A 26,829-nucleotide genomic window follows, 5' to 3' on the forward strand; every position below is an offset into this window, starting at 1 on the left:
TAATAAATCCCCATTTACTTTCTCTTTGCTGTTTAGAAAAAAAATGCTTTGGGGGCGGGGGGATATGATGAGGGTTTACAAAAATACTAAACTGAACAGACCTTGCCTCTTCGGTCTGTCCTCATAGGGAAGCCCCTCCATACCTTTAATCATCCCTTTTGCCCTTCTCTGGACCTTCTCTAGTTCTTCTATATCCATTTTGACATACAGTATAGACACAGCCATACAGCTAATTCAGTCCCTTAAAGCTTTAATTCACAGGTCATTAGCTGGAAGAAAGTTGTATAAGCGCTTCCAACTACAGAGCAACTTCATATCTGACCGTGGGTACCAAAAGATATTACAATGATGAGAACAACTTAAGCCTCTCTCAGACCAACAAATCTTTGGGCTACATGCTTTTAAGTTACAGACTTGCTCTACTAAAAGAATGCGAGTTGCCTGAGAAATTAAGAAATATTCCTATTTGCTGCAATAGGAATGTCCAAAGATCTTTTACAAAGCAATGACCAGAAATGCAGCACTGCAGGGGAAAAAAGGGAAATTAAATATGGAAATTTGGTTTTATTTTTTAATCACTTAACTATATTGGATGGTTTAGATAGGGATGATCCTGCCTCAGGCAGGGGTTGGGCTGGATGTGAACTCCTCAGGGTGTTTCCAGCCCTGCTTTTCTATCTTATTAATAAATGTGTGCACACAGCAAGCAGAGCCACCATCCAAGACAGGGACTGATGAGGCTTGCATATTTAACATGTAAAAGTGGTGGAAATACAGAATGATGATCAGGCTGCCACCTTCTGCCTCTCCTTCCCATCATCCTTCCATTCAAAAGAAGACAGACAGACTACCATGTATCTGAATGAATGCTTCCAAATGTCTAAGGAACAGGCAACTTCAACAATATAGCCACCTAACAAGCCTTGGCAGTTTTTGTTTTTTTTTAATCCGAGTGCGAGCTGTTACAAGCCAGTGCCAGAATTTTTCTGAACTGGGTACCACAGTGTCAATTTTGTAGACCAAAGGCTTGTGCAGGGTACTGAATGTATTATTTTAAGAGCACCTTTTATGGAGGGTAGTAAAGCACTGCAACAGGTTACCCAGAGAGGCTGAAAACCTCCAAGGATGGAGATTCATAAAACCTGGCTAGACAAAGCCTTGGCTGGGATGATGTAGCTGAGGATGGTCCTGCTTTGGGCAGGGGGGTGGACTCGATGTGACCCCCTGATGTCCCTTCCAACCCTCATTTTCTATCTTGTATGTTGGCCAAAAAAGCAACAGAGAGATGTATTAACCCTTAGCAGGTTTAGTTTCATAAGACATAGTGCTGCAGTTGCCCAATACAGCCTTAAGTTCTGTAAAAACTCCTCAAAGTGACTGCAACCAGGATGGCAACTTCTAAGACACAAACTCTTAAGGGCACCTCGTATAAGATTCAGGTCCAAAGAGGAAACTGAAAAGCAAGGCAGGTCCAAGAAATTCTCTTTCATTGAAATGAGCCTCTATCTATTTGCTGTTCAAAGCAAACTGAAAATATGTCAATCACTTTGATTAGGATTTTACAGTAGGAACTTCTTAGAAGATATGCTTTGTCTTGGGTGAATCTATCCATGCCAATGACCTAGCACAAAGCTTTAAAAGACGTGTCATTAAAATGCCCTATTAATATCCTACTTTCAAGGTTGAAAGTGCTCATACAAATACATCCAAACAAGGTATTTTAATTGGGTACCCATTAACTATTCCGTAACTAGATGAGTTATCTAGGACTTGGCTGTGCACTTTGAGAGCAGACCTTTCTGTTATAGGAGGTATAACTGAATGATGGTTGCCACACAAAGCCAAAGGAGAACCAGGACCTCTTAAGTCAACACAAGGCCACTCAGCTCACATCAGCTTCTTTAATTACTCTGGAGAACATTTTGAACACCAAGACAGCCAAGTTGGGGCCACAGGGGAAAGACCATGACCAAAGCTCTGGCCCAATCTCTTTTCAGTTACAATAAGCCTTCAGGACCTTCGCTGGTTCCTAAATGTGCACATCCACTGAGAAGGATCATAGGAAAGTAAGGCCAGAAGGAAAGTAAGGCCAGAAGGAACTCCACAAGGCCATTTGCTCAAGACAGAGTCATCCCTGACTACATGAGCCCAGCCAAGTGTCTGTCCAACCTCATCTTAAAAACTTCCAAGGATGGAGACTCCACAGCTTCTCTAGGCAGCCTGTTGCAATGTTTGATAACCAGAGCCAGATAGTTCCTCCTTATCTCCAACTTCAATCTCCTCTGCTGCAACTTGCAGGCATTGTTCCTAGACCAGTCCCCTGTAGCCACAGATAAAAACCCATCTCCATCATAGTTTCATAGTTCATAGAAGTACGGTTGGAGGGGACCTGAGCAGATCATCTAGTCCAACTTCCTGCCTTGGGCAGGAATGAATATAGGGCTCTTATGACCCCTACTAAGTTTAAGCTCAAATGACACCCCCCCACCCCACCCCCCCACCCCATCTTCTCTATAAAAATTGCTCTTCAGGTATTTGGAGACATATGAAATTCCATCAGTCTTCTCTTCACCAGACTAAATAACCCTAAAACTTTCAGCCTTTTTGTCACTTTGGGTGCTGGACTCCTTCCAATCCATCCACATCCTTCTCAAAATGCAGAGACCGAAACTGGACATAGGACTCCAGATGTGTCCTCACCAGTGCTGAACACAGTGGAAGAATCATTTCCCTTGATTTGCAAATGACACTTGTTAATCCAACCCAGTCTACTGCTGGCTTTTTTTCTTTTTGTAGGAGAAGCACACTGTTGGCTCAAATTCAGGTTATGGCCCACTGTAACCCCCAGGGCCTTCCCTGAAGTACTGCACCCTAGTCAATACCTGTGCACAGAGTTATTCTGTCCCAAGTGCAGAATGTTGCACTTGTCCTGGTTGAGTCTCATCTGATAGACTAGAGTAATGGTCTGCAATCAGTCTAGGTTATTTTGAATCCTAGCCCTACCCTCCAAAAGTGTGTACAACTCCATCCAAGTTGGTGACATTCTCAAATTTGTTAAGTGTACACTCAATCCCAAAATCATCCAAATCATTAAAGATGCTGAACAATACCAGACGCAGTATTGACCCCTGGGGAATCCTACTTGATACCTCCTTGCAACTGGACATTGTGCTTGGCAAGTAGTCATCAATGGCTCAATGATTCATCGAGTTACATATCCATCTTGCAGTATTTTGATCCAATCTGTATTTTCTTACTTATTAATGGAGAATGGCATGCGAGACAGTGTCAAAGGCATTGCTAACATCAAGGTACATCACAGCCACTCCTTTACCCCCATACAAAGAACCTGCCATCTTATCAGAGAAGGAAATCGGGTTGGTCTGGCATGACTTGCTCTTGTGAATCCATGCTGGCTGTTTCTGGTCACCTTGTGCTCATTTATGTGCCTCATGATAGATTCCAAACTTAGTCTTCCATTCAGAGTTCAGGACCTACTCTCCTCCTGTTTAATCAACTACAATTACCATCATGATTATTATCCTGTTATAATGAGTTAAGTTTATTTTCTATTTGCATTGTGCTTGAGAAAACAGAAGTTTTGTTTTTTTATACTTCCCCATCTTTCTTTCATTTTCCCCAAAACAAATACTAGATTCCTATAACAGGACTGAGGTTCTGGGACTTTCCTTCTTGTTGAGTTTTTGAAGTGCTGTATCACCTCACGAGTCAGAGCTCTTAGGGCCCAAATGCTCAGAGCCTGATCCAATTATTATGGATTTGTACTATTATTAATGCTGTGTCAGAGGTCCACTCTATTAGCCCCGGATGAAACCGATGCTTGAATACACTTCTTTCTTGAAGCCGGCATTGGTTTTCTCTAATTATCCTCTCCAATTCTGATGTACTCAAGTCCTCCAAGTACCTTTTCACCACAGAATGAGTGAAGACAGGGATGCTGGGTTCTGTACACTCCAGACATTAAGGCACAAGGAATTTCACAACTGTATGTTAGTGCAAGACACCATCAAGTCCTTCCAGATGGCAAACAAGTAACACGGGGCCTTGGAAGTCACAAGCTTCTCAATCCTGTCCTTCAAGAAATATGCTTCTGTGGTAGACATCTCTCACTCCCCTGTGTAATATCAACTACAGAATCATTGGACTCACGATAGGGGTAGCAAACCCAGGTTAAGCCAAAAATGAATACTGGCTGCATAAAAAGCTACTTTGCCAACTTTCTCTACATAAAATGCTCAAATGAGCAGATAGTTGTAAAATGGGCACACATGAGCCCTTAACCGAAGAAAACAAGGAACTTGAACCAGTACTTTGGAAAGCACCCTGAGGGAAGTAAGTAGATCAAAAGTTAAAAGCAGCATACTAGTAACAGTCTCTTGCACTGGAAGCTAGAAGGAGCCACAAGGGGAAGCTTGTTTAATTAAAAATAAACACACAAAACCATACTTCAGATAAAGATCAGCAATAGAGGAAAAAAAATCCCCTTTTTAAATTGTTGCTCCAGTAAAATTGGCAGCCTTCATCCTAAACCATCTCTTGAACAGATTCCTGCAAAAGCATCTCAAGTTGGAAACTTCCCAGTCTTAGCAGTGTTTGGGAATGAGGAAGATGAGGCCATGTAGCCCTAAGCCTCTTTCTTCCCTTACAGATGACAAACTTATTGTCTGCATGCTACAGAGTGTCAAATGGACGGAGAACAAAGTTTGTTACTAACTAATATCGGGACTGCAGTGAGTCTAGACGGTGCAGAGCTAGATCGCAGCTCCTCTCCACCTGGCATTCTTTTTTTTTTTTTCTTTTTTTTTTTGGAAGTCCCGATACCACACTTTGAAGTGTCTTGACATTTCCTCACTGTCTGGAGAATATTTCCACTTAATCTCCTCCATTGCTCATGCTGTTCAGCATCTTCATTCAACCAGCTGGATAACTCTCCTGCAATTCTTATCTGGATCAAAAAGGAGTACCAAGACCACACCAGAACAGATGGCCACGTCTACAGTCCCTACCAAAGGTGTACAACATCCTCCTCCTCACAGGCTGCCTCCAAAACCAGAAGCAGCACAGCCATGTCCAGACAGCACTGAGTTGGCTAGTGAGAATACCAAGTGTCGGGGCCAATTCTTTGGGCAGTGGCACCGTGCAAACACAGCTTGGCTTCTTCGGTTTCAAGAGCACGGCAATATGCAGAAACTGTCAGTGCATTACAAAGCTTCCTTTTCTGTATTTGCTTCACAAAGGCTGCCAGGACAGCCAAACAGAATTATGAGAGCCCGCCCTTAGCAGTAACCACTTCCTGCTTTGTCTGGGATAGGTTTTCCAGGGCCTTAGGCAGAGCTAGCACATCGAAGCAGCACATCGACAGATTTATTGCTCTTACTGAGGGTTTCAGGCTATTATTAGGTGGCAGGGCAGCAGATGGGCGATATCCTCGGGAGTCTTTTATTTGACTGAGAGGCTTCCATAGCAATGTGTATTGTGGGAGAGGTTAAGGTCCTGGGATTCCCCACCCAGCTACAGCACTGCTGATACACAGTGTGTGGGTCACCTTCCTGTGGAGTATGAAGCGACAGACAAGACTAAAGAACATGAACCGCCGGCATGACACAGTACAGCACTATTGGCTCTGAGCGCCAGTGCAAGACCTGTCAAAGAAACAGGCTGAAGAGACATTTTTGAGTCCAGAGTCAGGAAAACAAAATAGTTCTCACTGGAGTCAGCAGCAAGAAGGCAGCACCTTTTAAGGGTTCAGATAGACTCTCGTGAAAAAACACTACTAATACTTTGACAATTCAATACTACCAGCGCTTGAATTCCTGAGATGGGCGAATATGTGTTGCTAAATAGACTTGAAAGATGCACAGATTTCATAGACATTAGGGCTGGAAGGGACCTCATGAGATCATGGGGTCCATCTCCTGCCCCAGGGGCAGGAAGTCAACTGGCATCAGATCACCCCAGCAAGATAAGCATCCAAGTGTTTCTTAAAGGAATCCAGAGTCGGTGCTTGCACCATTTCTGGGGGAGTCTATTCCAGACTCTGAACACTCAGATGGTAAAGAAGTTTTTCCTCATGTCAAGCCTAAAATGGTCTTCCCGGAGTTTGGAACAGCTGGACTTTGTCTTCCCTTGGGGTGGTTTGGTGAATAGACATTCCCCCAGATCCAGATGCATACCCCTGATATGCTTACAGGCTGCCACCAGGTTTCCCCTGAGCCTTCGCTTCTCCAGGCTGAGTCCCATAGCTCGCAGCCTCTCCTCATCCACCTTCATTCATCACTGGCCTCATATCCAATAAGACCCTTCCAAGTCCAGAGTCAGTATTTCTGCACTTATATCCCCAGATGCTGACAAAGGCCTTTTTATTCCACACCATTCAGTAGCTGTGCAACAAGGTGTTTCAGAGATTTCTCCTTAAAACAGATGTCAATAACAACAGCTTCCTTTTAAAGTTACATGCATGGTGGAAGAAATTATGGCATGACAAGAAAAACACCACAGCTCGGAGAGAATTTCTGTATCAATATGAATTTTAAACGTGATCTAGACTGCTTTTCAAAGGAGAGCTGGAGAAGGTGAGGCAGGTCACAACAGACTATCCTTTAGTTACCTTCCAAATTTTTAGGCAGAGATCTAGGCTCTAAGCCCTTCTTGGCAGAAGCTATGATGAGTTCAGCATTATGTTCAGCAGAACAGGTTCCTCAGTGCCAACTGGCCACTGATCTAAAGGGTAACAATCTCCTAAATGAGTGTTCTGGATATTTTAAGAGCTAACTCTGTGGGAGATACAAGATGTACCAGGGCAGTGTTTCTCAAAACCGGGGTACACAACCCCCCCAGGAGGTCTGCAGAAGACTTTTCCAGAGGGTAACCAAGAGTGGAAGAAAAGAAAAAGGAACTATAAGTGGAGGAAGAGAAAGAAACAAAATGAAGAACTTGATAGCTCAGGTTACTGGAGAGGTTAGAGAGACAAAGGGTTACTTTGTTATTCATCGATAACGCTCAAGCCAAACCATTATCGTGTTCAGAAGCAGTTTGAGAGCCAAAAAAGTTTGGAGAATCATTGTGGCAGGGTAAGACTGCATAAAGATAAGGTAACACAGCTGCAGGGACAATGATTTAGGTTGAAAACATGGGGGTGGAGAGGAATACCCAGCTAATTTCTTCCCCTGCTTCTCATTTCTGGTTTGGAGTTGTTCATTCATCAGCTGGTCCTTGTTTTTAGAAATCAAGACGCTTTATCCAGGGCTTCCATCTTTGCCTCCGAAGAACAAGAAATATCAGAAGCTTCCACATTAGAACAAACACTTCTGGGATAGCAATGAAATCTTATAGTCATCTCCACACTCAAAGAGCTCCACAAACCAACAGCACATCACCAGGTGACAACCTGTGAAAACGAGCACTGTGCAGGACTTACCAGCAGGCCAAGATACAGAGGCCTGTGAAGAGGATGATGGGAATAGGGTAGGAAGCGCACAGCAGCCCGTGGTTGTAGAACGCCCGCGATATCTTCTCGCGCAGTTTTTCAGTCAGGGTCATCCTCAGCTGTCGTCACCTAGCTGTCATCCCGGAACGTGTCGGGGGGGGTCGGGAGGGGGTTAGTAGAGTCCACCACGGACAACACTCCAAAAGCACTGTGCTCAGGACAGGAGGCTGGAAAAAAGGGAGACATAGGATGTAAGAGGAGCAGCATAGCCAACTCTGCTCTAGAGGATATCTCCTCCAGAGGAAGATGACCAAGAAACCTCTCTCAGCAGCCCAGGATAAGTAGTAGAATCACAAATCACAGGGAGTGAGGGTTGGAAGGGACCCCAGGAGGTCACATCTACTGCAAGCCCCTGCTCCAAGCAGGACCAGCCCCAACTACATCATCCCAGCCAGGGCCTTTGTCTACCTGGGTCTTCAAAGCCTCCAAGGATGGGGAGTCCACCACCCCTCTGGAGAGCCTGGTCCAGTGTTAGCACTAACAGGGGAGGCTGGGAGCCAGCTGACAGGCCTCAGACACAGGAGCAGCAAGCTGGGAGGGCGTGGGGAAAATAGGCAGAGGATCTCCAAGTGGAAATGAAACAGAGAACGGAGATGCCGCAAGGGCAGAGGGAAGGAGTCCTTAGGGCACAACAAACCCACGTTCTGCCAGTGAGAAAAAGGGCCGGGGAGCCCAAGGCACCAGTTAAAGTCGGGGAAGTGATGGGCATCATTCCTGGCCATAACATCTTAGGATAAAGTGCACCGAAACATGCTGAGCCTCCGTTTGAAGGTCCCATTGTGAGAGACCCCATGGTGGCAAAGGGAAGAGATCGGGCACAGGATCTACAGACAAGACAAAAGGTGGGTAATTTCTTTCTCTGGAAAAAAACAATTGTTTAAATCTGCCAGCCTGCTCAAGCATGCCAGGTATTAAACAGAGACTGCGGCACAAGTTAAATGTGTATTTGAACTGTAGGAGAGAAATGGTCTAATATTTTGTTACTGCTTTACAACAGCAAACACGCCGCTAGCACCAGGCAGTTTGAATTTGCTAGTCACCGATTTACAAAGCACAGTAAAGCCTCTCTACTGAATCCACCAATACACACGAGGAAAGTTAAAAAAATAAAAAATAAAAATCTAATATTGGAACATTAAAGGGGCTCCCCCCCCACTTGCTCAGAAACATTGGGTGCTGGCTGCAACCAAGGCTGAGGATGGTAACTGGGCTGTGCCAACGCTCCTGCTAGTTCCTGGCGAAAGGGTCTTGTTCCTTCACTTCCTTCTAGCAGGGGGTACGGTCCTCTGTCTTGGAGGACCATCACTTGAGACCACTTTAACAAATTATTCCATGTCCTTGCAGTGGCAGGATGCTGACAGTGCCCTTGACCCCCTAGCAAGTTAAATTATCTTTTTTGCATTTGGGACATTACACCCAGAAGCTGTACATGAGGGCTGTTGCTCAAGTCTTAAAAGCAGATCTGACAAAGGATTAGATAAGGATGGTCCTGCCTTGAGCAAGGGGGCTGGACTACATGTGACCTCCTGAGGGCCATGACAGGCCTGTTTTTCTAAACCAACCTTACTGGTTGGGTCGTACAACTGTAAAGCACATAGTACAGACCAGTATGCTAAGTAAAAAACGGACTCTTGGCTCTCAACGCACTCTCTGCTATTCACAGAAAGACAAGATTATCTATGAATTTCATACTGGAAAAATTAAAACGTGCACTTTGCTGTCATCAGCACAGTCTCCTGTGTTCTGCAATCTCCTTGTAAGCAGGTGGAAGAACTCGAGACGTGCGGAGCAGAAAGTGCGTTACTCTGTCTGTAAGCTCCCACCTTGCTTCCGCCCCTTCGGGAGCTGTTAAAACACTCCTCTGGGGCCATCTGAAGCCCTCAGCCACCTGCAGACCAAAGACAGCCCTAATCTTACTGCCATTGCCAAATTAAATGGATCAGGATGTGTCCTGACAGCCGATCTGCTTCGCTGAACGAAACGTGTCACACACCATCCTGCTCATTGATCCTTTGGGACAGCAGGCAGCGTGCTCCCAGCTTGGAGAGGCATGCCCAGAAACTCCCTAGGGTGCATCTTCATAGCAGAGAAAGTTGGGGATCCTACTTGCAAAGACGCGTGCACCTCTGCAAACGGGAAACCTCGGCCTTCCCCTCTCAGAGTCATGCCCTGGAGATTCCTGGGGGCATGTCCCTTTAGGAGTCAGAAAACCAGGCAGCCAGGGCTTGAAGGTCCCAAACCTGTGCAGGAATTCCCAGGGTGTGGAGAATCAGAAGCACCTGCCTCGGGCAGCTGAAGAGTTCAGGCAACTCCAGGACGCCCGTTCTCTTCCACCATGAAGCCAACAAATACCTGCTGCAATAACGCGGCAGAAACTACCACCTCCTTTTGGTGGACCAACTTTTGTGGTGCAGCAAATTGTCTAGGCACCCATTTGCTTCCCCTTCCATAGCATCATAGTGCTTAGGATTGGAAGGGACCTAAAGAGATCATCAGGTCCAACCCCCTGCCCTGGGCAGGAACAGGTGCCGGTACCATCCCAGCCAAATATCTGTCCAGCCTCCTCCTGAAGACCCCCATAAAGGTGGTAATGGAGGCACAAAGGCAATATCTGTTTGCAATCAAGGTCTATTTAACACCTCCCAAGGGAACTTCTTCCAGAGAACCAATCTATTCTTTGTGAAGTACCTCAAAAATGCCACTGAAAGTCGGGGGGGTGGGGGGGGGTGTTCTGGTTCTGTTTTTTAAGTAAATGCTTGTTAAAAAGAACCACTTAATGTTTTACAGTTGAGCCAGAAATCTGCATAAAGCAGGTTAGTAAAAGATGGGAAATCTTTTCTCTGCTCATGCAGCAGACCTGGAGGAGAAGACACATTGTACAGCTTTGTCATCCATGGAGATGCTCTTAAAAGTGCTCAAAAAAAAAAAAAAGTTGGCTTGAATTTAGTGCAGCACCGAAACTGGACTAGTCAAGTGATGCTGTGACACAGAGACAAGATAAACCTCTTGCTACTGTGCAGTGAAGCCATCCCAGCCTTCAGCATGCTTTTCTGAACCCCAGAAAAGAGAAACCATTAAAAAATTTGAAAGATTTCCCCCCCCACCTCTAATTTACCATTTAACAGCCCAAATGAGGACTGCATAGTCAAGCCCTCCTTGTTAATTCATTTTAATCAACTGTGAGCCAATTCAGAAGCAACAACCAGGTATGCTGAGTTGCAAGCCAAAAATCTAAATATATATTTTTAATCCATCAGAGTGATTCTCATCCTTCCCAAGGGTGCCACTCAATATTAGTACTGCTAGGTGTGCATCTGAAAGCCACAGGCCACGTTCCCTTGGTTTTAGGGCTCTTGTGCCATACAGGTTGGGAGACTGGAGATTATCACAATGTGCCTACAAACCCACCATAAACAGGCACAGACAGGACAGGAACGTGCCCCACAACAGCAGTTGCCTCAACTATGTCAGTGCCATCAAGTCCCAAACAAGTGAACAGGTCAGTGCTGAAACACAGCTTTTAGCCATAAAGAAATGACATGATTTGGCTAAAAGGCTCTGGTAACAGCGACCAGCATGGAGTTTTTGAACAGCAAAACGCCAGCCTGAACAATTTAAGAAGTAACGTGATAAAAAAAATCCAGCACTGAAAGCTATAGGCTCAAGCTGGGGAAGAAGCTTCCTGGCAAGAAGGCTGAAAGCACATCTACCTGTGTTCCCAGTCGCTCGCTGGCTGAAACCCCATGCAAAAGGCAGAAGGCCCATCCACACCGCTCGAGTACGCAGGCCTGTTTGCACTGACTCTATTGCACAGCAGTCCGCGGCAGGTTCCCATATAACGCGTGCCATTTTGGAGTGGCTTCCAGAAGCCAAAGCAGGGTGATAGATGCATCACCTGTAGGGCATGAGCTGAGCCCACCCTGAAGTAAGGAGCTCAGTAGCATAGCAGCCTGGTTTCAGGAGCTCTGCTCTCCATAGCAGAGACCAACTGATATTCTGCTGTTGTTACAACGCTGTCCAGAGAAACCAAGCACAGGCAAAAGAGGTCAGGTGCTGCACGAGTTACTGTGCTTGGTTAAAAACGGGAACTCCTAGGAAGCTTGCCATAAGACAGACTGCTCCAGTCCAAGGTAAGGGAGGCCACCGGGTCACTGACCCACCAAGACACGGGGTTTGCTTTGGCAAGTGAATGCAAACAGGCATATCTGTTCAAAAGAGCAAAACAGGACAATCAAGCTGCAAAGCAAGAGGAGCTGCTGCCACCAACAACCTTCCTTTAGCCTCTCAGTCTGCTGCCTTAGGGACAGCTGGCCTTTGTGGCATCTTAATCCCAGAAAGAGGGTTGGAAGGGAGCTCAGGAAGTCGCATCCAGTCCAACCCCTGCTCCAAGCAGGACCAGCCCCAGCTACATCATCCCAGCCAAGGCTATGTCTAGCCAGGTCTTCAAAACCTCCAAGGATGGAGTGTCCACCACCCCTCTGGGTAACTTCTACTGCTTTACTACCCTCTTAGTGAGAGAGTTTATCCTTGTATCGAACCTCAACTCTCCTTGCTGCAACTGGACCCCATTGCTCCTTGTTCTGTCACCTGTCCCTACTGAACAGTCCAGCCCCATCCTCTTTGCAGCCCCCCTGCAGGGAGGTGATGGCAGCTATTCAATCCCCCTCAATCTTCCCTTCTGCAGACCAGTTCCCTCAGCCTCTCCTCAGAAGAAGGCGGACCATAAAGAGATCCTCGATACCTGGGACTTGCATCCCTGACATCAGGGACACTGCTTCCCACCCCCTGTGCTCACAAAGCAGCCATGCCTGCCCACTGCTCACAAGCCAGGTTGCACCACTCGGGCTCCCTGTCCTGCCCCCCTGCATTGCCAGGACACCCTATAGTTCTCCTCAGCCAGCTGGGACTGGCTTCTTAAATACAGGACTGTCCCAGCTAAACTGGGGCAGATGGTCACCCTACTCACAAGTCATGTCCCCCAGCTCCCCAACCATTTTCATTGCCCTCCACAGGACTCTCTCCAATGTGTCCACATCCTTCCTGTAGTGAGGGGTCCAAAACTGGACACAGGACCCCAGATGTGGCCTCCCCAGTGCTGAATAGAGGGGAAGAACCACTGCCCTCGATCTGCTGACCACGCCCCTGCCAATGCAGCCCAGGATGCCGTTAGCCTTCTTGGCAACAAAGGGCACACTGCTGGCTCCTGTTCAGCTTCTTGTCCCCTGTTTCCCCAGGGCCTTTCCTGCAGAGCTGCTGCCCAGTCAGTCCGCCCCCAGGCTGTCATGGCGCATGGGACTGTTCCATCCCAAGTGCAAGACTTTGCACTTGTCCTTGTTTCATAGACATCAGGGCTGGAAGGGAGCTCGGGAGATCATCGAGTCCAGCCCCCTGCCCAAAGGGCAGGAAGTCAGCTGGGGTCATAGGATCCCAGCAAGAGAAGCATCCAATTTACTCTTGAAGGTGTTCAATGTAGGTGCTTGAACCACCTCCGCTGGCAGACTGTTCCAGACCTTGGGGGCTCGGACAGGAAAGAAATTCTTCCTTATGTCCAGCCTGAAACAGCCTTGCAGGAGTTTGTGACCGTTCAACCTCGTCATCCCTTGGGGCGCTCTGGTGAACAGACGTTCCCCCAGATCCTGGTGGTCACCCCTGATAAACTTACAGGTGGCCATCAGATCAGCCCTGAGCCTGCGCTTTTCCAGGCTAAAGAGTCCCATGGCTCTCAGCCTGTCATCATAAGATCTGTTTTCCTGACCTCTGATCATGCGCGTGGCTCTCCTCTGGACTCTCTCAAGCTTCTCCACATCTTTTTTTAATTGCGAAGCCCAAAACTGGATGCAGTACTCCAGCTGCGGCCTCACCAAGGCCGAGTACAAGGGGAGAATGACGTCCCGGGATTTGCTCGAGAAGCATCTATGGATGCACGCCAGCGTTTTGGTCGCTTTACTAGCCGCAGCATCGCATTGCAGGCTCATGTTCATCTGGTGGTCAATGATGACCCCCAAGTCTCTTTCTTCTGTAGTGCTAATCAACGTAGCACTGCCGAGCCTATAAGGGTGCTGCAGGTTTTTCCTCCCAAGGTGGAGAACCTTGCATTTATCGGTGTTAAACACCATGAGGTTCTCGTCTGCCCATTTGCTGAGCTTGTCCAGGTCAGCCTGGATCAGCCGCCTATCTTCTGGCGTGGATGCTTTGCCCCAAAGTTTGGTGTCATCAGCGAACTTGGCCAGTCCACTCCTGACTCCAATGTCCATATCGTTAATGAAGATGTTGAACAGGATGGGTCCCAGGACAGAGCCTTGAGGGACCCCACTGGTTACAGGGCACCATGATGAGTGACTACCATCAATCACAACCCTCTGGGTCCAACCACGAAGCCAATTTCCCAGCCAGCGGATCGTGGTGGAGCCAAGGCCACAACTGGGCAGTTTGGCCAAAAGCTGATCATGGGATACCAAATCAAAAGCTTTTTTGAAGTTAAGATATATGACATCAATCTCTCCTCCCTCGTCCAGGTGATAGGTCACCTGGTCATAGAAGGAAATGAGATTGGTCAAACAAGACCCACCTGCAACAAACCCGTGCTGGCTCTCCCTCAGGATGTTAGCCTGGGCCAGTCCCTCAAGGATGGCCTCCTTAATAAACTTTTCTAAGATCTTCCCCAGGATAGAAGTCAGGCTAATGGGCCTGTAGTTAGCCAGATCCACTCTCCTCCCTTTCTTGAAGATCGGCACCACATTGGCCTTCTTCCAGTCTCCGGGCACTACACCAGAGCGCCAGGAGCTCTCAAAGACCCGTGCCAGGGGCTGGGCTATGACGCTCGCCAGCTCCTTGAGTGCCCTGGGGTGCAGATTGTCAGGGCCGGCTGACTTGAAGGTATCCAGCTTCTCAAGGTGTTCCTTCACGAGGTCAGCATTTATGGAGGGTAGGGGATCCCCATCACCTGGATCTCCCTGTCCCATAGCAGGCATGGGCATCCCGTGTGACTGATGAAAGACTGATGCAAAGTACCTATTTAATAAGTTGGCTTTTTCCTGGGCATCAATTGTCAGTTGCCCCATCTGGTTTAGCAGGGGTCCAACGTTGCCCTTGCTCTTCCTCCAGCTCCCCACATACCTGAGAAAGGACTTTTTGTTGTCCTTGATGCTTGAAGCTAGTTGGAGTTCAGTTGCAGCCTTGGCTTTCCTGGTTTGGTCCCTGCAGGACCGGACCAGTGCAGAATAATTCTCCTTGGAGATGAATCCTGTCCTCCATCCTTTGTAGGCTTTCCTTTTTAGCCACAGGAGGTCCGCTAGGTCCCTGGAGAGCCGGGGGGGGCTGCTGTGCCTTCTTGCTGCCTTTGCTCCGTGTTGGAATAGATTTAGCTTGTGCATTGAGGATCGCTTCCTTGAGAAGCGACCACTCTTCTCGAACTCCCATCTCCCTGGGGTCATGGTCCCCAAGGGCCTGACTGACTAGCCTCTTGAGCTTGTCAAAGTCGGCTTTTCTGAAGTCAAGGACTTCTGTGTTGCTGACTGACTTGCCAGCTTTACGGCGGATGGTGAAGGTGATCAGCTCGTGGTCGCTGTCACCCAGCTTCCCATTGATCACTAGGTCACCGATTAGGTTGTCCCCCGTAGCCAGTACCAGGTCAAGCAGCGCTTTGCCTCTCGTTGACCCATAGACTTCTTGAGTCAGGTAGGTCATCCACGCACAAGAGAAAGCTTTGCGACCGCTCGGATTTTGCTGAGTGATCTTCCCAGGAGATGTCTGGGTAATTGAAGTCACCCATGACAACCAAGGTCCTGGAGCAAGCGGCCTCAGTCAGTTCCCGGGCGAACTCCTGGTCAAGCTCAGGACTTTGACTGGGAGGTCTGTAGTACCTCCCACTCCCTGTTGAACCTCATGATAATGTCTTTTGGTCCAGTCCTCCAATTTATCAAGGCCTCTCTGAATCCCAACCCTACCTCTAGCACATCTACTACTCCCCACAACTTGGTGTCATCTGCCAACTGCTGAGGGTCCACTGCTTCCTATCTTCCAGGCTGTTGATGAAGGCATTGAACAAAACCGGCCCCATGGCCAACACCTGGGGCACTCCACATGATACCAGGTGCCAGACACCAAGCCATTGATAACTACCTTCTGAGCCCAATGATCCAGCCAGTTTTCTATCCACCTTATAGTCCACTCATCCAGCCTGTACTTCCTGAGCTTGCCTGCAAGAATGTTGTGGGAGACCATATCAAAAGCCTTGCTTAAGTCAAGGTATAGCTACCTATAAGCATAAGTATATCATGTGCACTAGTCTCCCTGCATCCACAGAGCCAGACATCTCATCACAGAAGGCAATCAGGTTGGTCAGGCATAACTTGCCCTTGGTGAATCCACACTGACTGTTTCTGATCACCTTCTTCCCCCCTCCCAAATGCACCTGATAATGCTCAATCCAGGAAATCCTTTCCTCAGCAAGGCCTGACCCCAAGGGAACAGGTACACCTGTTCAGAAGAGCAGGCACAATGTTCTTCTTCGTATGATGCTAGAGATGCCAAGTTTTCTGCACATTCTGTACCAAGCATCATGTTCAATCTGCAACCTACCCATAAAGTGCCCATAAATATTGTACTGCTGCTGCAGCAGAGAAAGGAGAGAACTCAGATTACAGGCACTTTGGTGCTACCAGGAGACTGGCAGCGGTGTCAAGGGCCATCTAGTCCACCACCAAAGAAACAGCTGGAGCTAAAACTCCATTGCCACCACAACCTGTCCTCCCACATGTAGCAGAGATGGGAGCACTGCACACCAACACAACACAACCTGCCACAAGTTGAAGGGGAGCAAAGATGGCTTTTAAAAACCAAAAAACACAGGCTGCATCAGGGCTGAATTCCTTCTCACTGCCCACCTGGTACGTTTTACTCTGGAAACCAGACCTCTCCCGGGGTGAATTCAGTCCTCATGGACCATTCTGCTAAAGCCTTGTCTCAGCAGTGCCGGTCTCTCAATGTCACTGCCTAGCACATGCCACTAGAGGCAGGTAGCCATGCAAATTTGTGGTATGTTCCCAGTGACTTGTCCTACAGACAGAAAGTGAAGAACAGTTGGTCAAGAAGGCAGGGGCCATTTGCTAGTCCTTCCTCCGAGGCAGAGCTGTGACCCAACATCACCAGGGCCTACTCTTTCCTCCAAGAAATATTTGCCATGTCTGCAGTCGAACATGCAGATCTCCAGTGGGCCTCCTCAGTCATCTATGGACTCACCAGTGACTTTGCTATTTACTGGAAGACTGATCACCTTCATGTCGAAGGGCTGCTGACAGGACAACGACAAAGCTGTTGAAAGCATTGTCATTATGCATCCTAAGCCCATGTTAATAAGGAAGCTCTCCAGAAGGCTGAAAAGCACTGTCTCAGGGAGCAAAGGACCTCAAGAAAAAAAAAATAACCTTCGGCTCTAAAAATCGTTTATCTGCTGTTCACCTATAAAATGTAGGACAGGCAGGAGGAAGAGTAGACACCTACACTCCAATCACCCCAGGGCCCGCTCCTCAAGCAAATCACCACCCCAATAGGGAAATCTGTTGCATCATCATCTGGAGGCAGTTCTCAACACCTATGTGTTTCTCCAGGAGACTGCAAGCTCCCACTCTGTAATTTCTTCCCTGCTACTCTCTTTGCATGGAACAAGATACTCAGCACTGTCCCCTCATTCAAAACCCTTCCACAAGCCCCTCTGCCTGCCTTCACTCTCCAGCCCATCATAGCTCCTTCATTTGTACTGCCCGCCTGCCCACAATTCTCACTCAGACACGAGTCAAGTCTCCACTCAAAACGGTTTTCCTGAATCACAGACAGTGAGGGTTGGAAGGAACCCCAGGAGGTCACATCTAGTCCAACCCCCTGCTCCAAGCAGGACTAGCCCCAACTACATTGGACCTAGTGCTGGCCACAGGTGATGACCTGGTGAGGGGGCTGCGGGTGCTCGACCACCTGGGCGACAGCGATCGTCGCCTGCTGGGAGTCACCATCCAGCGCAAGCTGGCAAAGGCCTGCAGCAAGGCAGCGGCCCTAGATTTTAGGAGGGCAAACTTCAATGACCTAAGGAGGATAGTTGGAGAAGCGCTGAGGTCCCGGAGGAGAAGGGAGCCAGGTGTCCAAGGAGAGTGGTCTCTCCTTAAGAAGACGATCCTCCAAGCCCAAAGGAAGGTAATCCCAACAAGGATCAAAGGGAGCAGGAGAGCACACAAGCCTCTGTGGCTCACCAAAAGCATCCGGGAATGTCTCCTTGCTAAAAAGGAAGCTTACACCCAATGGAAAGAAGGGCTCATCACCAGGGAAGACTATTCTGCAGTTGCTCGGGGATGTAGGGGGGTAGTTAGGAAGGACAAGGCAGAGATGGAACTGGGACTAGCTTCCCAGATTAAGGACAATAAGAAGTCCTTTTTTAAATACGTAGGGGGTAAAAAGAAGGTCCTGAGTAATGTGGGGCCCTTGCAGGATGCCATGGGAAACTTAGTCGTCACACCAGATGGCAAAGCTAACATGTTTAACAATTTCTTTGCCTCCGTCTTCCTAAGTAGGGACCAGGACAGCCACCTCCCTGCTGGGCCCCCCTCGGAGGCACACCTGGGCCACGGGTTAGCAAGGATTTAGCTAGGGAGCTTCTGGAGGGGTTGGATGTATTCAAGTCAGCCGGCCCGGATGATCTCCACCCTAGAGTTCTAAAGGAACTGGCCGAGGTCATTGCAAGTCCCCTGGCACGGCTTTACGAGCACTCGTGGTGCCCTGGTGAGGTACCGGAGGACTGGAAGAGGGCCAACATGGTCCCCATCTTCAAAAAAGGCAGGAAGGAGGACCCGGGAAACTATAGGCCAGTTAGTCTCACCTCGATCCTAGGCAAGCTGTTCGAGAAAATTATGCTGGCACACATCCAGGAGGGGCCAGCAGGGGACTGCATGCTTCAGGGCAACCAACATGGGTTCATCAATGGCAGGTCCTGTCAGACCAACCTGGTGGCCTTTTATGATCAGATCACCAGATCATTAGATGCAGGGGGAGCAGCGGACATAGTCTTCCTGGACTTCCGGAAGGCTTTTGACTCTGTCTCTCACCCTGTTCTCATTAAGAAACTGGGGGCTGCGGTGTAGACACCTACACAGTCAAATGGGTCGCCAACTGGCTGGTGGGCCGCACCCAGAGGGTGGTAGTGGATGGGTCCTTCTCAACCTGGAAGGACGTGGGCAGTGGGGGTCCACAGGGCTCGGTCCTCGGGCCCGCACTGTTCAACATCTTCATTAGCAATTTGGATGAGGGGGTAAAAAGCACCTGTTCAAATTTACTGATGACACTAAGATGTGGGAGGACGTGGGCACATTGGAAGGATGCAACAGGATACAATCAGACCTAGACAGGTTACAGGGGTGGGCGGACGAGAATAGGATGGGTTTCAACAGACAAGTGCAAGGTGATGCACCTCGGGAGGAACAACCGGCACCATACCTACAGGTTGGGGAACTCCCCTCTTGTCAGCACGGAGGCGGAAAGGGATCTGGGGGTCATCATTGACTCCAAGATGAACATGGGCCGGCAGTGTGGGGATGCGGTCAGGAAGGCCAACTGCACCTTGGCATGCATCCACAGATGCATCTCGAGCAGGTCCAGGGAGGTGATCCTCCCCCTTTATGCGGCACTGGTCAGGCCGCAGCTGGAGGACTGCGTCCAGTTCTGGGCGCCGCACTTCAAGAGGGATGTGGACAGCATAGAGAGGGTTCAGAGGAGGCCATTTGTATGATCAGGGGGCAGCAGGGCAGGCCCTATGAGGAGAGGCTACGGGACGTGAACCTGTTCAGTCTCCATAAGAGAAGGCTGAGGGGGGGGATCTTGTGGCCTGTTACAAACTAGTCAGGGGGGACCAGCAGGCACTGGGGGAGTCCCTGTTCCCCCGAGCACGGCCAGGAGTGACCAGGAATAATGGTCACAAGCTGGCAGAGGGTAGGTTTAGGTTAGACATCAGGAGGTGCTAGTTCACGGTCAGGGCGGCTAGGGTCTGGTATCAACTTCCAAGAGAAGTGGTGCAGGCTTCTACCCTGGGGGTGTTTAAGAGGAGGTTAGATGAACATCTTGCTGGAGTCATTTGACCCCAGTACTCTTTCCTGCCATGGCAGGGGGTCAGACTAGATGATCTGCTCAGGTCCCTTCCGACCCTAGAAACATCATCCCAGCCAAGGCTTTGTTTACCTCGGTCTGAAACACCTCCAAGGATGGAGACTCCACCACCTCTCTGGGAGCCTGTCCCAGTCCTTCACCACCCTCCTTGTGAGAAAGTTTTTCCTAATATCCAACCCCAACTTCCCTTGCTGCAGCTTGAGTCCATTGCTCCTTGTCCTGTCATCTGCCCCAACTCGGAACAGCCCAGCGCCATCCTCTTTGCAGCCCCTGTGCAGAGAGGTAAAGGCTGCTATTCAATCCTTCTTGGCCGTCTCTTCTCCAGACTCAATCAGCCCAGTTCCCTCAGCCTCTCCTCACCAGTCCTGTCCCCCAGCCCCACAACCATTTTCACTGCCCTCCACTGGACTCTCTCCAATGTGTCCACAGCCTCTCTGTAGTGGGGGGCCCACAACTGGCCACAGGACCCCAGATATGGCCTCCCCAGTGCTGAATAGAGGGGAAGAATCACTGCCCTCAATCTGCTGGCAGCGCTCCTGCCGATGCAGCCCAGTATGCCAGTGGCCTTCCTGAAGTTTGATTAGTTGGTCATGAAGCTTTCTGAAAATCAACAAGCCAATTTCAGTATTAGATAATGGAGGTAGATCAAGTGGAGGATCATCCATCAAGATCAGGTATATGCTAACCTACCGTGTGCTGTGGGATCAGCTAATGCCACCGTGAAATAATTCAATGACACTCATGACATTCATGTAAGATGATCGTGGAAACAGATGGCTTTTCATCTCCAGCCAATCAACTCACACCCACAGCAAGTCAGCAGCAGTCAAAACAGCTCCTGGAAGAGACAGCATCTCTGTGCCAGCGCGGGGCAGAGGAGAGAGGTAATCACAGAAGTCGGGTCGAAGGGACCCTGTAGATCTTCAAGTCTGACCCCCCGCCTGGGCAGGAGAAAAACTGGGCTCAAATGACTCCAGCCAGGTCGGCATCCAGCCTCCTCTTAAAGATCCCCAGGGTAGGAGCCAGCACCACTTACCTCGGAAGTCGGTTCCAGCTCGTAGCCGCCCCGACCGGGAAGTCGTTCTTGCGGATGTCTAATCTAAACCTCCTCTCCAGCAGCTTGTGGCCGTTATTCCTTGTTATGCAGGGGGGGGGGGGGGGGGGGCCACTGGGGAAACAAGGTCTCTCCCAAACCCTTCTGGTCCCCCCTCGTGAGTTTTTAGACAGTCACCAGGTCCCCCCTCAGCCTTCGCTTGTGAAGGCTGAACAGGTTCAGATCCCGTAGACTGAACAGAACTGAACCAGTGAAGAAAACCGCAACTGGATACTGATCCTCCAGGTCATCGGTTCAACTGCAGTCTAGACCAGCAACAACAGGATTCACAGCCTGCTGCGGCTAGACAGAGGCCTATGAAATGTAGAGATGTGGCCAGCCCAGACAACACCTTCCCCTTGCTAATACTAGTAGAGCTCACTAGCTGGTGGCCTGGGACAGCCTGTTGTCACCCCACACACTGGGCACATCCTTTAGTGCAATGGACTTAGCCAAGAGGGGTGCCAGCATGGCACTTTTCATTACTTAAGTGAACGTGAACTGAAGCCGGCAGCACCGGAATAAGTCTAGGACATTCCCTCCAGCCCTGGCAGACCCCCCGAGTGGAGCAATTCTCACCGCACAACAGCCCTCTCCTGCTTCCACACGCTTTATGTCAGCGCATGAGGCCTGCAACACCACACAAATAGGAACTGTCTGCTGTTTCTTGTGGCTGTTAAACCACCCTGGAGAAAAGCTGCGACTAATCTAACATCACCGCAGTGCGGCTCAACATGCCAGGGGGCAGGGGCCGCTGTTCTGTGGCATTTTCGAAGCCTGCAGGCTGCCTTGGCTGCCTTTATTAATCTGAGGATTTTTAAGGCTATTCCCAAGTGTTTGCAAAAACTTAGTGACCTGGGAGAGAAGGGGAAATTGCTGCAGTTGGTCAGAGAATTTCCTCCTACAGGAAAGATAAGAGATACTAGAGAGAGCTGCTTCTCCACATGCAACCCCTTTCTTCCTCTAGCACCAGTATTATGTATTCTCCATTTCTACCAATGTACTACATCCATACCATATACATATAGGCATCACTTCCCCAGTGAAACACAGCATGGACTAGGTACCCAGGACCGCCCCAGTATGCAGAAAGCTCATTAACCATGTTAAAATAAAATTTACTCTAAGGACTCCAAGCAAACTCCTGCTGTTAAGAAAAACCTGGAGGGGTTTGGATAGTTTTGACTTGCCATTTATGCCTTTATAAGATTTCTTTTGTGCAAGATTTTCATGTAATCACCAGAAAAAGGAGAGAGAGAGAGAGATACTGCTGAAATTGTTCTTAGCAACACAGAGCACTGAGCTAGTGTGACAGTAAAATACCTACTCTATGCTCAATGTTCAGGAAATCCCATTTTAAAGGGTTATTTCTGATCATTTTAAAGAGCTATTTTCTTCCAAGTCTTGTTGCTATTGAAAACAAGGCAAGGGATTCTGCTTTAAAGTGTTTTTCACTTTATACTGGCATCTCTTTAAAGCGCTGAGCATACTGGATACAAGGGTGAGGTAGGAGTACATCCAGCAGCGCTAGTGGAGATCTCTAGCTTTGCCACAATTAGCATCCCCCGGGAACCTGAACAGACAGACAGTCTCAAACATACAAGCAGACCGCACTCCCAATATTCCCCCATACTCTGCATGAAGGAAACACTTGCTCCTGGTAAGATGCAGAACGCTGGTAGCTTTGCCGGCCTGGTTGCATAGATGTACTCTGCCCACCTGCCGTTTCAGAAAAAGAGGAGGAACTGGAGAGGTCTAGACAGGTCATTCCCCCAACATGGAGCAACAAAAGCTGGCTCTTACGATATAGCCCATGGGGGCAAGCAGGACCTTGGATTAAATAGAGGGAATTCACCCTCCTAATGCAACACTAATTTAGTAGTAGTTAACAGCAGGCATCCATCTCATGAGACAAGAGGATTATGCCAAGTGAGACATCAGCTTGCTGAAAGTAATCCTTGCTTGAAAGATAAAGACCACCCTGGGGAGGTCCCTCCAGCTTCAAGAGCCTGCGTACTGTGTATGGAGATGCTGAGCTGCCTACACACCAGTTCCCCTCTCAGCCTTGCTGGTTTGATCTAAAGGAAAGGCAGGTGCCAGTACAGTTGGAACCAGCTGGGCCACAGGAGCTGCAGAAGCAGAGGAGATCATTTACCCATCTACTGGGGCTCCACTCTTAAATGGCCTGCTGATCAGGGTTGGTTCAAGAGCCCAGTCTACCCCATCATGGAGCAGACTTCAGTTCCACAACTTTGTGGCAGCATTTCCTCTGCCAGTGGTAACACTAGTACAGCCCCTGCAAGTTGCTCTTCTGCAAAGCCATCAGCACCCTAGAGACCGCCAGATTATTTAACCACCACTCAGCAATAACAGTCACAGGCAGGTCCCTCTTCTACAAGTTACAGTAGCTGGTGAACCTGCCCTGACCTGTATTAGCACCAGAACAGGGTTCCTAGTTCCCAAAGAGTGAGGCTTTGTATGTATTTAACTATCTGTGCGCACCCTCGCTGACCTCCTTATTCTGAGACATTGCTACAGCAACAAAATAGCTTGATGCACTTTCCTTCCGAGGAGCTTTGGAGAACTCTTCTTCAGTGGCCCGTGTACCTCCGCATCCTACCTTTTTTAGTTCTGAAATCCCATCCTAGCTGCCAGTCTCACCAAGTTGGAGGGGAGGGGAAGAAGGGGGAAAAAATTACCCAATTTGTGGGAACATACAAAAAGATAGTCGTCAGGATTGCATGTTACCTCAGCTACTTGTACCAGCAATAAGAAAACCTCTGATTTAGTGAACGCTGTGCATTTAACTACCTGATTACCCACCCACCCCACCCATCCAGCAGCATTCTCCCCTCTCCCCCCAGCACAAATGCCGAACGGACCTGCAGAAAAGTTTTCTGTGGTCCATCTGGAGGAAGGGTACTTTGTGCCTAGGTTATCCAACATCTCTTCCAGCTATGCAGTTGGCCCAATAAAAATATCACCCCAAAAAGTACTTGCCTCTCCTACTTTCAAAGTCATTTCAAAACCAGAGGAGATAACACAGCTGATCCTCTTTGAGACCAGATTAGACAGACATCCCATTTCAAAGTCATGCCATCTCATGGAAAAAATGGGTTCAACAACAGGCGCCAAAAACCGTCCTCAGTCAAGGGCAACTAAGTGAACCAGGAGCCAATACAAGCCAAAGGGCTCTCCCTACACAGCAGTCTGACACGGTACAGAAAGACACATCCTCATTCCATTGCCTGAGACAATGGTGCACATTTTTTGGCCAAAACCCCACAGAAAAAAGCAATAGCAGACGGTACCCTGGGAACCAGAACCTGATCTTTAGCTTCTGCTGAGCAGCTATGGTCCCGATCTCTTTTCAGCATTCTCTGCAGAGGTGACTGAAGTATAATAGACAGCTGAAACCTGGAATACTAGAGTTCGCACAGAAGATAAACTGAAACCAAATCCCACCAGCTTCTGCTGCCAACTACAAGAGAAACAGGCGAGCTGCAGGCCCCAGGTGGCACACGCAGCAGTAAGACAAAAGCTGCCATCTCAGCCTTCTGTGCCAGCGACCAAACTGCACAACTAGAGAGATTCTCTGTATCCACACACACAAAATATAACTGCCCTCCTTACCAAACCACATGCAGGGAGTCGCACTGAGGCTTGCTGTGATGGGACTTTATGTCCCAACCTGAATAATGCAACGTTAGCACTGTTAAAAGAAGAGGGGAAAGGAAGGATACACCAATGAGACCCAGCCTTTCCACCTGCCAGTAAAAGTCATCTGAATTTATTCCCATTTGATTTTGATTCCTGCTCCAGTGGGGGCTGGGGTGGGAAGTCATTTCTCTAAAAAGAAGTTCAGAGAGGGAGAGAGAGAAAAAAAAAAATAATAATAATAATAGTATCCAGGCTGTGCTCAGGCCACTGGCCTGTTTCACAAGCCTGCTACACAGCAAGGTCTGAAACACCAGCTTTCTGTTCTCCACTGATAGTCTCATGGCAAGAATAGCATGCTTTGTGCTGCGTAGGGAGAGAGGCCAAGGGTCCAGAACATTTCCAATGGGAAAGTCACAACTAAAGCCTTGACCCCTGGGGGGGCTAGTGCTTTGGGTGGGCAAGGCCTGGCTCAGCTCTTTGAGAAGCAAGGCTCCAAGATGTCTGGGGTCCATTCGGTGCTGTACATTCCTTGTAGAAGGCGCCTTTCACCGAAGAGCAATCCCAGCGGCAGTGGCTGACTGAAGTTCACTTCAGGACCACAGCCATCAATTCACACACCTAACTCAAATTCAGTACCCAAGTCCAAAGTGGGCACCTTCCCAGGCACACAGCATGAGATGCCCTCAAGGTCCGTGGAAGCAAATGCATGGATCGCTTGGCCAGTCTTGCACCCACTTGACTCAAGATGGCCCTGCTGAGATCACCTCACTTCTTACTGCATTGCAAATTTACTCTGTTCTTCAGTTCAAGGCACTAGCATGATGCAGACCTACTTATATCACTGACCCAATCTCCTTTTGTGCTATAAACAGCCATCACTTCCAATAAACGCCATACTCCTGTTTAGCCCATTTCTCTGCTCAGACACACATGGGGGCTGGACCCGAAGATCTCACAAGATCCCATCCAGTCCTAAATTTCTGTGAAAGCTTTGCTCAGAGATTCCTTTGAAGCTTGACAAAGAAAAGTCTCCCCTAGAACCGAAGGAAAACCTGACCTACCATTCAGCATGAGTCATCCCCAACTAGACCACCGGTGGATCAGACCGGACTTTACTTAGAGCGACTCAGTGCTTAACCGCTACACAGACAAAAAGCAGGGAAGTGGTTTTGAACAAGAACTCTTTGTGATTATGAATTTGTCAGAAGAAGTTGCCAACCACCTAACGGAAGCTACATCATCCCTGGCCATGTCACCAGTTCTGGAATAAGTCGGCTTCCTCTCATTTAGCAACCAACCTGTTTCACAACAAGTGGCAGGGGAATAACTACTTCTTTCGGTGTTGAACAGGCAATACAACAGCCGCATGCGATTGCCCCCTTGGTTCTCTGTAATGCAATGCAGCTGCCCAGGAGATGAGAAGCCAGGTCTTCAACTTCTTTCTTCCAACTCAACGTGTGGTACGATACTAGGATTCCTGCTCCGTGCTCCAGGTGAAAACATAAGGAAGCCAAGACATTCATTAAGATGTGCTTGGGGAAAAGGAGAAAAAGTTCTTTCCTAACCCCAGCTGCAGCAGTGAAGCAGGAACTGACTTCTGAATGCAGGCAGGGCAAAAAAATAAACTCACTTTCATGTAAGCATGTAATATATCCCACAGCCAGATAAAGTGCAGAAGTAATTTGTCCACTTGCTTGTTAAAAAATTTAAAATCTCTCTATGGAAATGCTTAAAACCATAACATTTTATTTTATTATTCCTGCCATATTACCTGACTGTAGATCTCAATCAAGTTCCATCACTCTGCTATACACATCACACTTTGCCCATTTCCATCTCCTCCTCTTAAATGTGAAAAAGAGCTAAACGGATATAATTTAACTGAGCACATCAGACAGACACCCCAGCCTGCTGACCATAGGTTACTGCCTTAGAAGTTGTATATTTACAATGGAATCCACTTGCATTCATGCCATATAAATCCTTAAATGGGCATGACTACATGCACAGATTAATTTCCGAGCAGCTTACTATTAAGTAAACTGCTCAAAAGTGAGCTCTCCTGGTCACGTGTCTATACGTTAAGGGACACAGAAGCAGATTTGCTACTCCTAGCAGCAGACTGCTCGCGCTCCCTGCAACACCCAGGTCTAGGCTTCACCCGGATGCTAGCCCATGGGCCAGGAGACAGCTGTCTCCAGACAGGGGCTGGGACATTGCTCCCTGTCGCTGGGATCTGCCTTCCATGTGATTGCAGAGTGGGGGCTGGTAGCTCCCTGCTGCCAGGGCAGGGGGACATTGTCCATTCTGGAGCTCTGCTGGCAAAGCCTGCCCCCCAGGACCTGCCTGCTCCCTGCTCAGCAGCAATCTCCCACCCCTTGCTGCCCAAGAATATTTGCTCCTGGTCAAACATCTACCATGCAGT

General features: G+C 48.6%; 1 protein-coding gene across 4 annotated transcripts in view; it reads right to left on the reverse strand.

The window, feature by feature from the left end:
• The window catches only part of SCAP (SREBF chaperone), a 90,177-nt gene that overhangs the window by 53,305 nt on the left and 10,043 nt on the right, over positions 1-26,829 (reverse strand). For 2 of the 4 annotated variants that reach the window (XM_090047995.1, XM_090047999.1), the window contains exon 2: positions 7,439-7,674. In XM_090047995.1, coding sequence (XP_089904121.1) covers positions 7,439-7,560 — 122 coding nt within the window. In that variant the 5' untranslated portion in view covers positions 7,561-7,674. Of the gene's footprint in view, positions 1-7,438; positions 7,675-7,915; positions 9,695-20,687; positions 23,542-26,829 lie in introns of those variants that run through there. The other 2 variants (XM_090047998.1, XM_090047996.1) reach the window with 2 other exon arrangements.

This window comes from Crocodylus siamensis, chromosome 5 (assembly GCF_052110815.1).
Source record: "Crocodylus siamensis isolate JL-2025a chromosome 5, ASM5211081v1, whole genome shotgun sequence".
Classification (NCBI taxonomy): domain Eukaryota; kingdom Metazoa; phylum Chordata; order Crocodylia; family Crocodylidae; genus Crocodylus; species Crocodylus siamensis.